The sequence below is a fragment of the Heptranchias perlo genome, chromosome 3, assembly GCF_035084215.1.
Source record: "Heptranchias perlo isolate sHepPer1 chromosome 3, sHepPer1.hap1, whole genome shotgun sequence".
NCBI lineage: Eukaryota > Metazoa > Chordata > Chondrichthyes > Hexanchiformes > Hexanchidae > Heptranchias > Heptranchias perlo.
In genome coordinates this window covers 141,716,081-141,731,343 of record NC_090327.1, presented here as the reverse complement: position 1 = coordinate 141,731,343, position 15,263 = coordinate 141,716,081, and the positions used below count along the sequence as shown (strand labels likewise).

The window sequence follows — 15,263 nt, the reverse complement described above, 5'->3', positions numbered from 1 at the left end:
TTGCACATCTTGGCGATCCATCTTTTAAAAAGTTCGAGGAGCTCATTTCTAAGATGGATTCCGCTCAGTTCGTAATAAGTCCTCAATCAGCTTGTCTCATCATCGAGATATCGAGGACTAGACACACAGTGTTTGAAAGAAAGCTGATTTATTTGACACCTGTACAGAATATTAAACTCCAGCCCAGTTAAACAAACATCAGAAACAAACCCCAAGTCTCAGAATGAACATGGTTCAGTCTTGGATGTGATGAACATCAGAATCCAACCCCTGCAGTCACATGTGAACTCGCTGGTGTCTCAGTAGGATGGATGACTGAGTGAATCCCTTCCCACACACGGAGCAGGTGAACGGCCTCTCCCCAGTGTGAACTCGCTGGTGTTTCAGTAGGTGGGTTGACTGAGTGAATCCCTTCCCACACATGGAGCAGGTGAACGGCCTCTCTCCAGTGTGAACTCGCTGGTGTGTCAGCAGAGTGGATAATTGAGTGAATCCCTTCTCACACACCGAGCAGGTGAAAGGTCTCTCCCCAGTGTGAACTCGCTGGTGTGTCAGGAGATCCTTTCTTCTTTTAAAGCTCTTCTCACAGTCACAACATTTAAAAGGTCTCTTATCATTATGGACAAGTTGATGTGTCACAAGGCTGGATGAATGATTGAATCTCTTCCCACACACGGAGCAGGTGAACGGCATCTCCCCAGTGTGAACTCGCTGGTGTGACAGCAGGTGGGATAACTGAGTGAATCTCATCCCACACTCAGTGCAAGTGAAAGGTCTCTCCCCAGTGTGAACTCGCTGGTGTGTCAGTAGATCCTTTTTTCTTTTAAAGCTCTTCTCACAGTCACAACATTTAAAAGGTCTCTTATCATTATGAACAAGTTCATGTGTCACAAGGTTGGATGAATGAGTGAATCTCTTCCCACATTCAGTGCAGGTGAACGGCATCTCCCCAGTGTGAACTTGCTGGTGTGTCAGTAGGTTGGATAACTGAGTGAATCCCTTCCCACACACGGAGCAGGTGAACGGCCTCTCCCCAGTGTGAACTTGCTGGTGTTTCAGTAGGTTGGATGACTGAGTGAATCCCTTCCCACATTCAGTGCAGGTGAACGGCCTCTCCCCAGTGTGACTGCGTCGATGAGTTTCCAGTTGGGACGGGTAATTGAATCCCTTCCCACAGTCTCCACATTTCCACGGTTTCTCCGTGGTCCGGGTGTCCTTGTGTTTCTCCAGGTTGGACGATCAGTTGAAGCCTCGTCCACACACAGAACACGTGTACGGTTTCTCCCTGTGAATGGGGCGATGTTTTTTCAGGCTGTGTAACTGGTTAAAGCTCTTTCCACAGTCAGTGCACTGGAACACTCTCACTCGGGTGTGTGGGTCTCAGTGCTTTTCCAGTCACACTGATGTTTGAAATCTTTTCCCACAGACAGAACAGACAAACATTTCTCCTCCCACATTCAAAGGCCAATGATCTTCAGGTCCTCATCAACCGAGTGACGTGATATTTGGTTTGAGTTTCCAGTCTGCAAATCCTCCCCGTCTAATACCCTGTAAAAGGAGTTTACAAAACTCCTCTCTGTGAACACAGGATAGAAATTCAGAGCAGACAATTCTAATTTCGACTGAACATTCTTCCCGCTCATTCCCCCAGACTGTGAATCCCCGTCCCACACACGCGCCCTCCTCCCTGTGCTGAAATCCAAACCCATCGCAACATCTCCAACATTTTTTCTTCTGTTTAAGTTTTCTCTCTTCGCTGAAGGTCCTGACTCTGGCTGGGTTCAGTTCTACACTCACTGGTTCCCCTCTCTCTCCTCCCCTGAAGGTCCTGACTCTGACTGGATTCAGTTCTACACTCACTGGTTCCCCTCTCTCTCTCCTCCCCTGAAGATGCTGACTCTGGCTGGGTACAGTTCTACACTCACTGGTTCCTCTCTCTCTCTTCCCCTGAAGATGCTGACTCTGGCTGGGTTCAGTTCCACACTCACTGGTTCCCCTCTCTCTCTCCTCCCCTGAAGATGCTGACTCTGTATGGGTTCAGTTCTACACTCACTGGTTCCCCTCCCTTTCCCTCCCCTGAAGGTCCTGACTCTGACTGGGTTCAGTTCTACACTCACTGGTTCCCCTCTCTCTCCTCCCCTGAAGATGCTGACTCTGGCTGGGTTCAGTTCTACACTCACTGGTTCCCCTCCCTTTCCCTCCCCTGAAGATGCTGACTTTAGCTGGGTGTATATGCTCTCCCCCTCTTTTCGACATTATATCTCTCCTTATAAACTGCCTGTAAGCTGTCCATCTGTGATATCTCCCACTTTTGGCAATGTACGCTCCCTGACCCATCACCATTTCTCCTTCGGTTAAAGACACTCCCTGACCTGTCACCATTTCTGCTTCATTTACAGACACTCCCTGACCTGTCACTATTTCTGCGTCATTTCCAGACACTCCCTGACCCATCACCATTTCTGCTTCATTTACAGACACTCCCTGACCTTTCACCATTTCTCCTTCATTTACAAACACTCCCTGACCCGTCATCATTTAAGAACATAAGAACATAAGAAATTGGAGCAGGAGTAGGCCAATCGGCCCCTCGAGCCTGCTCCGCCATTCAATAAGATCATGGCTGATCTGATCCCAACCACAAATCTAAAGAACACAAGAAGTCGGAGCAGGACCCGGCCACATAGCCCCTGGGCCCTCTCCGCCACCCACAGGGCATTGACCGATCCGAACTCAGCTTCATGTCCAATTTCCTGCCCGCTCCCCATAACCCCTAATTCCCTTTACTTCTAGGAAACTGTCTATTTCTGTTTTAAATTTATCTAATGATGTAGCTTCCACAGCTTCCTGGGGCAGCAAATTCCACAGACCTACCACCCTCTGAGTGAAGAAGTTTCTCCTCATCTCAGTTTTGAAAGAGCAGCCCCTTATTCTAAGATTATGCCCCCTAGTTCTAGTTTCACCCATCTTTGGGAACATCCTTACTGCATCCACCCAATCACGTCCCTTCACAATCTTATATGTTTCAATAAGATCGCCTCTCATTCTTCTGAACTCCAATGAGTAGAGTCCCAATCTACTCAACCTCTCCTCATATGTCCGCCCCCTCATCCCCGGGATTAACCGAGTGAACCTTCTTTGTACTGCCTCGAGAGCAAGTATGTCTTTTCTTAAGTATGGAGACCAAAACGGTATGCAGTATTCCAGGTGCGGTCTCACCAATACCTTATATAACTGCAGCAATACCTCCTTGTTTTTATATTCTATCCCCCTAGCAATAAAAGCCAACATTCCGTTGGCTTTCTTGATCACCTGCTGCACCTGCATACCAACTTTTTGATTTTCTTGCACTAGGACCCCCAGATCCCTTTGTACTGCAGTACTTTCCAGTTGCTTGCCATTAAGAAAATAACTTGCTCTCTGATTTTTCCTGCCAAAGTGCATAACCTCACATTTTCCAATATTATATTGCATCTGCCAAATCTCCGCCCACTCACCCAGCCTGTCTATATCCCCTTGCAGGTTTTTTATGTCCTCCTCACTCTCTACTTTCCCTCCCATCTTTGTATCATCTGCAAATTTTGATATGTTGCACTCGGTCCCCTCCTCCAAATCGTTAATATAGATTGTAAAGAGTTGGGGACCCAGCACCGACCCCTGTGGAACACCACTGGTTACTGGTTGCCAGTCCGAAAATGAACCATTTATCCCAACTCTCTGCTTCCTGTTCGATAACCAATCCTCCACCCATGCCAGAATATTACCCCCAATCCCGTGATTTTTTATCTTAAGTAATAATCTTTTATGTGGCACCTTGTCGAATGCCTTCTGGAAGTCTAAATACACTATGTCCACTGGTTCCCCTTTATCCACCCTATACGTTATATCCTCGAAGAACTCAAGCAAATTTGTCAGACATGACTTCCCCTTCATAAAGCCATGCTGACTTTGTCCTATTAAATTATGCTTATCTAAATGTTCCGTTACTGTCTCCTTAATTTCTGCTGCATTTACAGACACTCCCTGACCCGTCACCATTTCTGCTTCATTTACAGCCACTCCCTGACCCATCACCATTTCTGCTTCATTTACAGACACTCCCTGACCCACCACCATTTCTGCTTCATTTACAGACACTCCCTGACCTGTCACCATTTTAGAGTCATAGAGTTATACAGCACGGAGAGAGGCCCTTCGGCCCATCGTGTCCACGCCGGCCATCAAGCCCAGTCTACTCTAATCCCATATTCCAGCATTTGGTCCGTAGCCTTGTATGCTATGGCATTTCAAGTGCTCATCCAAATGCTTCTTGAATGTTGTGAGGGTTCCTGCCTCCACAACCCTTTCAGGCAGTGAGTTCCAGACTCCAACCACCCTCTGGGTGAAAAAGTTATTTCTCAAATCCCCTCTAAACCTCCTGCCTTTTACCTTGAATCTATGTCCCCTTGTTATAGAACCCTCAACGAAGGGAAAAAGCTCCTTAGTATCCATCCTATCTGTGCCCCTCATAACTTTGTATACCTCAATCATGTCCCCCCTCAGCCTCCTCTGCTCCAAGGAAAACAAACCCAATCTTCCCAGTCTCTCTTCATAGCTGAAGTGCTCCAGCTCTGGTAACATCCTGGTGAATCTCCTCTGCACCCTCTCCAAAGCGATCACATCCTTCCTGTCGTGTGGCGACCAGAACTGCACACAGTACTCCAGCTTCATTTACAGACACTCCCTGACTCGTCACCATTTCTCCTTCATTTACAGACACTCCCTACCCAGTCGTCCCTCTCTCCGTATCTCCCTCCAAATGTCTTTTCACTTGTGAACAAGGCCCTTGCCATCCATAACCTTTTTGCGGATGGCTGCATTTAGGAACATAGGAACAGGAGGAGGCCATTCAGCCCCACGAGCCTGTTCCGTCATTCAATTAGACCATGGCTGATCTGTATTTTAACTCCATTTACCCATCTTGGTACCATAACCCTTAATACCCTTGTCTAACAAAAATCTATCAATCTCATTTTTGAAATTTTCAATTGACCCCCAGCTTCAACAGCTTTTTAAGGGAGAGAGTTCCAGATTTCCACTCCCCTTTGTGTGAAGAAGTCCTTCCTGACATCTCCTTTGAACGGCCCAGCTCTAATTTTAAGGTGATTCCCCCTTGTTCTAGACTCCCCCACCAGAGGAAATAGTTTCTCTCTATCGACCCTATCAAATTCTTTAATCATCTTAAACACCTCAATTAGATCACTCATTAATTTTGTATATTCAAGAGAATACAAGCCGAGTCCATGCAACCTGTCCTCATAATTTACAAAAATCATCACGGTAAGTACAGAATAGAAATTCAGATCAGACAGTTCCAGTTTCTCAGGAACATTATTTCCTCCCTTGCCCCCATTAAACTGTAAATCCCCCGTCCCACTCACGCTCCCTCCGAAACTGTAAATCCCTCGTCCCACTCACTCTCCCTCCGAAACTGTAAATCCCCCGTCCCACTCACTCTCCCTCCGAAACTGTAAATCCCTCGTCCCACTCACTCTCCCTCCGAAACTGTAAATCCCCCCGTCTCACTCACTCTCCCTCCGAAACTGTAAATCCCCCGTCCCACTCACTCTCCCTCCGAAACTGTAAATCCCCCGTCCCACTCACTCTCCCTCCGAAACTGTAAATCCCTCGTCCCACTCACTCTCCCTCCGAAACTGTAAATCCCCCGTCCCACTCACTCTCCCTCCGAAACTGTAAATCCCCCGTCCCACTCACTCTCCCTCCGAAACTGTAAATCCTCCGTCCCACTCACTCTCCCTCCAAAACTGTAAATCCCCCGTCCCACTCACTCTCCCTCCTTGCCCCTATTAAACTGTAAATCCCCCGTCCCACTCACTCTCCCTCCTTGCCCCCATTAAACTGTAAATCCCTCGTCCCACTCACTCTCCCTCCTTGCCCCCATTAAACTGTAAATCCCCCGTCCCACTCACTCTCCCTCCTTGCCCCCATTAAACTGTAAATGCCCCGTCCCACACACTCTCCCTCCTTGCCCCCATTAAACTGTAAATCCCCCGTCCCACTCACTCTCCCTCCTTGCCCCCATTAAACTGTAAATGCCCCGTCCCACACACTCTCCCTCCTTGCCCCCATTAAACTGTAAATCCCCCGTCCCACTCACTCTCCCTTCTTGCCCCTATTAAACTGTAAATCACCCGTCCCACTCACTCTCCCTCCTTGCCCCCATTAAACTGTAAATCCCCCGTCCCACTCACTCTCCCTTCTTGCCCCTATTAAACTGTAAATCACCCGTCCCACTCACTCTCCCTCCTTGCCCCCATTAAACTGTAAATCCCCCGTCCCACTCACTCTCCCTCCTTGCCCCTATTAAACTGTAAACCCCCGTCGCACTCACTCTCCCTCCTTGCCCCTATTAAACTGTAAATCCCCCGTCCCACTCACTCTCCCTCCTTGCCCCTATTAAACTGTAAATCCCCCGTCCCACTCACTCTCCCTCCTTGCCCCTATTAAACTGTAAACCCCCCGTCCCACTCACTCTCCTTCCTTGACACGTCCTCGCTATTTGAAATCCAGATTTATCGCAGGCTCTAATTTTTCCCCCTTTCTCTCCTGAAGGTGCTGCGTGATGGTGGGGTTCGGCCCCAGGCACTGTTTGCCCTCCAGTACCCTGTCAAAAGGTAATTCTGCACTTGTGTGCCTGTACAGTGAGCTGCCAACATATTCACCACAGGGAGCAACACAGCCGCTGTCCCTGCCTGATTCTATCTGCCAAAGCTGAGGCCAACGGTAGCACAGCAACAATTGCATTTACATCGCCACTTTAACGCAGTAAAACATTCCAAGCTGCTTCACAAGAGCGTAATCAGACAAAAATTGACACCAAGCCAAAGTAGGAGACATCAGGACTGTTGATCAAAAGCTTGGTCAAAGAGCTCAGGGCCGAGGCAACTGAAGGCATGGCCACTAACGGTGAAGCGAAGAAAGTGGGGGATGCACAGGGCCAAAGTTGGAGGAACGCAGAGTTCTCGGAGGTGACATGGAAAGAGGGAAATGAATGACCTTTAAAAACCTGATCCACTTGGCAATGAAGTGTCTGAAACTAATAATAGGAACTCCAGGAAAACAAAATACTGATAAATGTTAAACTACTTTCTTGACAAAAGAAACCTCGATTTAAAAGATAAATCGTTTAAAAGGGGTTTCCACCAATTCACCAGACTCGCCGACCCAGATTCTACCCCTCAAGCACCAATTGGTGCAGAACATGCTGCTCACTTGGCCCTCCAGCCTGAGCTCTCTTCCTGTTGGTTCCCGGGGCTGTCAATCAACAATCACCAACATTACACTGCCGGGTGAAGTTGAGGGGCTCAGAGGAAGAAAAAAAATGAGGCCTTGAATCTGAATTGGGAAATACAATTAGAGAAACATGATTCAATTTATAAACGAAACTATTTCAAATCAAATAACATGAATTGTTGTAATTAATATATTCCTTTCACGGCAAGTAGGAAACAAGTGATGTCTGGGCAGCACCGACACATCCAACTGACTGCAGCCATTTGCAGCTCACCCAGATCCATCTTTTGTTTCTTTACTGACCCATTACCACCCTCTTTGCCTTGCAGCAGCAACAGCCTTTTGTCATTTTATCACTCCTGCCCTCCACCCTATCACGGATCTTTCCTCTCTCCCCCCTTTCCCTGGCTCTCCACTTGCTTAACTGTTAAATCTTTAACTTCTTCCAGTTCTGACGAAACCTTAATTCTGACCTGAAACGTTAACTCTGTTTTTTTTCTCCACAGATGCTACCTCACTTGCTGAGTATTTCCAGCATTTTCTGTTTTTAATTCACGGTTGCAGCATCCGCAGTATTTTGCTTTTGATCGCCCTTCTGAACCCATCACAGAAATATCAGCAAGTGGGGTTGACAATGGCGGATGACCGTACCCAGAATGCCCCGCGCGGTAGAATACGGTCTATCTCCATTAGAAGGGGTTCAGTGGGGGCGGGGCTGGTGTCCGGAGCATGCGCGGTGCCGAGCGGAGTTTCAGCCACACCGAATGGGGCGCAGGCCCCGAATCAGAGCCGGGGGGGGGGAGGGGCCGGCGGACAGGCGGGTCCCGGGCACCGTTAAACCCATCACCCAGCGCCTCCCCCGTCCTACCCGCACTTTATTCCCGGTTTCTTCTCCCGTTTCCACCGAGTCCGACTCGCGACAGACGACAAGACCGAGGCGCTCCCAGAATGCAGGGCGGGCCTGGGGAGCATGCGCAGTCTGACCGGGAAAACAGCGCCTTGGGAGATAGAGGGGTTTCTGGGGCGCGAGGGATTGTGGGGCTTTCGGCCGCCATTAGTCGCGGATTGTTGGTCAGTGATTTGTTTCCCGCTTCGTGCACAGAACCGTGTCCAGAAATACAGACTGAGGAATTCAGAGCCGGGGTTTGCTGAACAGACACTGACCGTACAATGTCGAAGAGTATTGGAACACGTATTTCTGTCGAGACTTTTAATCCATTTTACATACACAGACTTTAAAAATTAATTCTTGGGATATGGGCGTCGCTCGCAGGGCCAGTATATATTGCCAATCCCTAGTTGCCCCTTGAGAAAGCCTTCTTGCACCACTGCAGTTCGTGCAGTGAACGTACTCCCACAATACAAGGAGTTCCAGGATTTTGACCACCGACGATGAAGGAACGGAGATATATGTCCAAGTCGGAATGGTGTGTGACTTGGAGGGGAACTTGGAGATGATGGTGTTCCCATGCACCTGGTGCGCTTGTTCTTGGCGGTGGAGGCTCCTCCCATAGCGGCCAGAATCATGTGTAGGCCCAGACTGGGTAGTAGGTTCCCTTCCCTCGAGGACAACTGTGAAATTACCAGATTCATTAAGTTCAATTTCACAACCTGCCTTTGTTTTTTTGCTGTGAGTTTTCTCTCACGCTCCATTCTTCCTGTTTTAAATTCATTTTACAGGGTTTTAGAAGGGGAGGATTTGCAGACAGTAAACTCAAACCAAACATCACATGAAAATCTGACAGTCACTCGATTCACCAGGACCTGAATATCTTCGACCTTTGAATATGGAAGGAGAAAGCACCAATCACAGCGGGGAGAAACTGTCCATGTATCCTATGTGTGTCGAGGCTTCAGCCGATCATCAGAAACACAAGCGCAGTCACATCGGGGAGAAACCGTGTAAATATGGGGACTGTGGGAAGGGATTCAATTACCCGTCTGAGCTGGAAACTCACCGACACAGTCACACCGGGGAGAGGCCATTCGTCTGCTCCGTTTGTGGGAAGGGAGTCACTCGTTTATCTGTCCTGCTGAAGCACCGGCGAGTTCATCCCGACGATAGGCTGTTTGAAGGCGAGTAGTGGAGGCATGGGGATGGCCTTAGCGAAGTGTTCGTCGTCATCGATGACATGTTGAAGGCTGCGGAGAACATGATGCAGTTTCTCCGCTCCGGGGAAGTGCTGGACGACGAAGGGTACTCAGTTGGTTGCGTCCCGTGAATACCCTTCGTCGTCCAGTACTTCCCCGGAGCGGAGAAACTGCGTCATGTTCTCCGCAGCCTTCAACATGTCATCGATGACGACGAACACCTCGCTAAGGCCATCCACACACCTCCACCAGTCGTCTTCAAACAGCCACCCAACCTCAAACAGACCATCGTTCGCAGCAAATTGCCCAGCTTTCAGGAGAACAGCGTCCACGACACCACAAAACCCTGCCACGGCAACCTCTGCAAGACATGTCAGATCATTGACACAAATACCACCATCACACGAGAGGACACCACCCACCAGGTACATGGTTCATACTCCTGTGACTCGGCCAACGTTGTCTACCTCATACGTTGCAGGAAAGGATGCCCCGGAGCATGGTACATTGGCGAGACCATGCAGACACTGCGACAATGGATGAATGGACACCGCGCAACAATCGCCAGACAGGAGGGTTCCCTCCCAGTCGGGGAACACTTCAGCAGTCAAGGACATTCAGCCACCGATCTTCGGGTAAGCGTTCTCCAAGGCGGCCTTCGAGACACACGACAACGCAAAATCGTCGAGCAGAAATTGATAGCCAAGTTCCGCACTCATGAGGACGGCCTCAACCGGGATCTTGGGTTCATGTCACACTACACGTAACCCCACCAGGGGGGAAAAAAGTTATCTGTTTTTAATACAACTGGTCATTCTCTCTCTTTCTCTTCCTTTCGGATGTTTCTCTCTCTCTCTCCCTCTCTTTCTTTGGTTCTGTCCGTTTCTATATTCAGTTGTCTGGGGTATCTAAAGTTTCTCTGTCTGAACACTATTCAATTCATTTGATGGCCTTGATAACGGGCAGTTGGAAAGCTTATCTGTAATCACCGGGCATTGTTCTGTGACTATATATGCGGTAATTTTCAATGAATCTCGACACTCACCTGACGAAGGAGAAAGCCTCAGAAAGCTTGTGATTTTCAAATAAAACTGTTGGACTATAACCTGGTGTTGTAAGATTTCTTACATTTATAAGATCTGTAGAAAGGACAGGGAAATAGTGGAAGGAGGAGGAGTAGCAGTATTACTAAAGGGTAATATTACAGCAGTGGAAAGATAGAATATCAGTGAGAGTAAGCGGGCAATGCGAACACTCTGAGTGTGACCAATCACAATTGGCCCCACTGTACTCCTCCAGAAGGAATAAGGGCGAGTGCGGGAGGATTTCTTCATTCTTTGTGAAAGTGTTTGTGAGATTGTGGAAATGTCTGGAAGAGGAAAAACCGGCGGTAAAGCTCGGGCCAAGGCCAAGTCTCGCTCATCCCGGGCCGGACTGCAGTTCCCTGTGGGCCGTGTTCACAGGCTCCTGTGAAAGGGGAACTATGCTGAACGTGTGGGTGCCGGAGCCCCGGTCTATCTGGCTGCTGTGCTCGAGTATCTGACGGCTGAAATCCTCGAGCTGGTCGGTAACGCGGCCCGCGACAACAAGAAGTCCCGCATCATCCCCAGACACCTGCAGCTGGCCGTCCGCAACGACGAGGAGCTCAACAAGCTGCTGGGAGGGGTGACCATCGCTCAGGGCGGGGTGCTGCCCAATATCCAGGCCGTGCTGCTGCCGAAGAAACAGGAAAAGGACGGGACCAACTTGATTAAATCCTGTGAAGAAGTAACACAAAGAATAGACAAGGTTAATGTGGTAGATGTAATATATTTGCATTTTCAGAAAGTCCGCACTTTGGACTGATGGCTAAGTTCAAAGCATGTGGAGTCAGGGTCAGGTGGCAGAATGGATAGCAAGCTGGCTCCAAAACATAAAACAGGGAATAGGGGTTAAGGGTAGTTCTTCAGACTGGAAGGGACTGGGAAGTGGTGTTCCACAGGGATTGGTGCTGGGACCACTGATGTTCACAGTTTACATTAACGGTTTGCATCCGGGAATCGGAAATACAATTTCAAAATTAGCTGACGACACCAAATTGGGCGGTGTAGTTAATAGAAAGGAAGAATGTGTCAAAATGCAAGAGGATATTAATAAACTTGCAATTTTTTTTCCAAAAAATATACTTTATTCATAAAATTTGCAGCAAAACGTATAATACAGTTGTCATATCACATTCCAAACATACACAATACAGATTATACAATTTGAAGGTTACATCAAGTACAGTTCAATGAACACATTTTACATAATTACAGTTCATGACACTCTGGGGTGTCTCATTGCATTATATTCAATACAGATTATTGATTACAGATTCATTGCAGGGACATTACAGATTCATTACAGGGACATTACAGCAATTTGAATTTTACATTCTGCCAGTGGGGGGTTCCCTGATTGCAGCCCCTCGGTATACAATGGTGGGAAGGCTCTAAAGGGTTGCCTTTCCCCACAGAGCCTTTGCGGCGGCTGCACCCTACTTCAGTGCGTCCCTGAGCACGTAGTCCTGGACCTTGGAATGTGCCAGTCTGCAACACTCGGTCGAGGACAGCTCCTTACACTGGAAGACCAGCAAGTTTCGGGCAGACCAAAGGGTGTCTTTCACCGAGTTAATGGTCTTCCAGCAACAGTTGATGTCCGTCTCAGTGTGCATCCCTGGGAACAGCCCGTAGAGCACAGAGTCCTGTGTTACAGAACTGCTCAGGACGAACCTGGACAGATACCACTGCATCTCTCTCCAGACCCTCCTTGCAAAGGCGCATACCAGAAGGAGATGGGTGATGGTTTCATCTGCACCGCAGCTTCCTTGGGGACAATGTGCGGTGGTGCTGAGAGTCCGGGAGTCCATGAAGGATCTGACGGGAAGGGCCCTTCTCACCACCAGCCAAGCTGTGTCTTGGTGCTTGTTTGAAAGTTCTGGCGATGAGGCGTTCTGCCAAATGACATTGACAGTCTGCTCGGGGAACCAACTGACAGGATCCATCATCTCCTTTTCTCGCAGGGTCTCGAGGATGTTACGTGAGGACCACTAACTGATCGCCTTGTGGTCAAAAGTGTTTTTTTGCACAAACTTTTCGACGAGGGACAGGTGGGGCGGAACGGTCCAACTGGACGGAGTGTTCCGTGGCAGCGTGGCCAGGCCCATCCTTCGCAGCACCGGGGACAGGTAGAACCTCAGCACTTAGTGACATTTTGTGTTTTCGTACCAAGGGTCCACGCAAAGCTTGATGCAGCCGCACACGAAAGTGGCCATCAGGATGAGGGCCACGTTGGGCACGCCTTTCCCCCCTTTCTCCAGAGATTTGTACATCGTGTCCCTTCAGACACGGTCCATTTTTTAACTCCAGATAAAGCGAAAGATGGCTCGGGTGACTGTCACGGCACAGGAGCGAGGTATGGGCCAGACCTGTGCCACGTACAGCAACACCGAGAGCACCTTGCACCTGATGACTAGGTTTTTGCCCACGATCGAGACGGATCGTCGATCCCACAGTCCCAGTTTCTGCTTCACCTTGGAAATACACTCCTTCCAGTTCTTGGTGCACGCCCCGGCCCCCCCGAACCAGATCCCCAGCACCTTCAGGTAATCCGACCTGACGGTGAAGGGGTCAAAGGATCGGTCGGTCCAGTTCCCCACTCTTGGTGCGATTTACCTTGCAAAATGAAAAATAAGGAGGTCACTTACTGCTTGGATAATAAGAGTCAAACCAGGATAGAGGAGCAAAGGGATCTAGGGGTAAAGATACACAAATCACTGAAAGCAGCGATGCAGGTAAGTAAGGCCATAAAAAGGCAGATCAAGCACTGGGGTTCATTTCTAGAGGGATAGAATTGAAAAGCAAAGAAGTTATGTCAAACTTGTTAAGAACATTTTTTGGACCACACATGGAGTATTTTGAACAGTTCTGGTCTCCATATTACAGAAAGGACATAGAGGCATTGGAGAGGGTGGAAAAAAGATTCACATATCAGAAGTGAGAGGATATTCTTATCAGGAAAGGCTGAAAAAGCTGGGGCTCTTTTCTCTCGAAAAGAGAAGGCTGGGGGGTGACCTGATAGAGGACTTTAAGATAATGATAGGCTTTGATAGGATAGACGGAGATAAAACGTTTCCACTTGTGGGGAGACAAAACTACACGTAATAAATACAAAATAGTCGCTAATGAATCCAATAAGGAATTCACCAAAATTGTCTTTACCAAAAGAGTGGTAAGAATGTGGAACGCACTACCACAAGGATTAATTGTGGCGAATAGCATGATTGCATTTAAGGAGAAGCTGGATTAGCACGAGGGAGAAAGGAATAGAAGGATATCCTGATAGGGTTAGATGAAATAGGGTGGGAGGAGTCTCGTGTGGAGTATAAATGCCGGCACAGAACAGTTGGGCCGAAAGGTCTGTTTCTGTGCTGTAGTTTTGATGTAATTCGATGTAAAGGCTCTTTTCTGAGCCGCCCGCTGTATGTGTGAAAGGGCTGATTACCGTATGAAGAGAGACGCTGATATCATGCTACCAGTGTTGCTTTGAGCTGCCTTTGGCTCGTTGTAGACGAGGGGGTATTAATGGGACTGGAGTCGGGCAGCGACCAAGACCAGTACTTTAAAAGGTGACTTATGGACCCCAGTCCACACAGCACCAGATTTCTTATATTTATTTACACTACTTGCCATGCTGGGCTCAAAAAGCATATCGATAACTGCTCAACTAACCTTTATACATTTGTGGAATTCAATGCTTTGCCCCGTTTCTGTTCTATTTCATAGAATCATGTAAACACAGAATCATAGAAAATTTACGGCACAGAAGGAGGCCATTCGGCCCGTTGTGTCTATACCGGTTGAGAAACGAGCCATCCATCCTAATCCCACTTTCCCACATTTGGTCCGTGGCCCTGCAGGTTACTGCACTTCAGATGCACATCCAGGTACTTTTTGAATGAGTTGAGGGTTTCTGCCTCTGCCACGCTCACAGGCAGTGAGTTCCAGACCCCCACCACCCTCTGGGTGATTTTTTTTTCCTCATTTCCACTCCAATCCTTCTACCAATCACTTTATATCTATGCCCCCTGGTTATTGATCCCTCTGCTAAGGAAAATATGTCCTCCCTATCCACTCTATCCAGGCCCCTCCTAATTTTGTACAACTCAATCAAATCTCCCCTCAGCCTCCTCTGTTCCAAGGAAAACACCCCCAGTCTATCCAATCTATCACCATAGCTAAAATTCTCCAGTCCTGGCAACATCCTCATAAATCTCTTCTGCACCCTCTCGAGTGCAATTACATCTTTCCTGTAATGTGGTGACCAGAACTGTGCGCAGTACTCAAGCTGTGGCCTAACTAGTGTTTTATTCAGTTCCAGCACAACATCCCTGCTTTTATATTCTATGCCTTGCCTAATAAATGTAAGCATTCCATATGCCTTCTTAACCACCTTATCTACCTGTCCTGCTACCTTCACGTATCTGTGGACATGCACTCCAAGGTCCCTCATTTCCTCTACACCTCTCAGTATCCTCCAATTTATTGTGTATTCCCTTGCCTTGTTTGCTTTCCCCAAATGCATTACCTCACACTTCTCCAGATTTGTCACTTCTCTGCCCATCTGACCAGTCCATTGATATCTTCCTGCAGTCGACAGCTTTCCTCCTCACTATCAACCACACGGCCTATCTTTGTGCCATCTGCAAATTTCTTAATCATGCCCCTATGTTAATGTATACCACAAAAAGCAGAGGACCTAGTACCAAGCCCAGTGGCACCCCACTGGAAACAACCTTCCAGTTGCAATAACACCCGTCGACCATTTCCCTTTGCTTCCTGCCACTGAGCCAATTTTGG

At 48.2% G+C, this 15,263-nt stretch overlaps 1 protein-coding gene across 1 annotated transcript in view; it reads right to left on the bottom strand.

Annotated features, from left to right (window-relative positions):
• The window catches only part of LOC137309168 (zinc finger protein 585A-like), a gene marked incomplete at its 5' end in the record, with an annotated part of 65,008 nt that extends 63,769 nt beyond the window's left edge, over nucleotides 1-1,239 (bottom strand). The window contains one exon of the mRNA XM_067977450.1: nucleotides 353-1,239. Coding sequence (XP_067833551.1) covers nucleotides 353-1,239 — 887 coding nt within the window. The remainder of the gene's footprint in view (nucleotides 1-352) is intronic.
• Nucleotides 1,240-15,263: the final 14,024 nt, after the last annotated feature.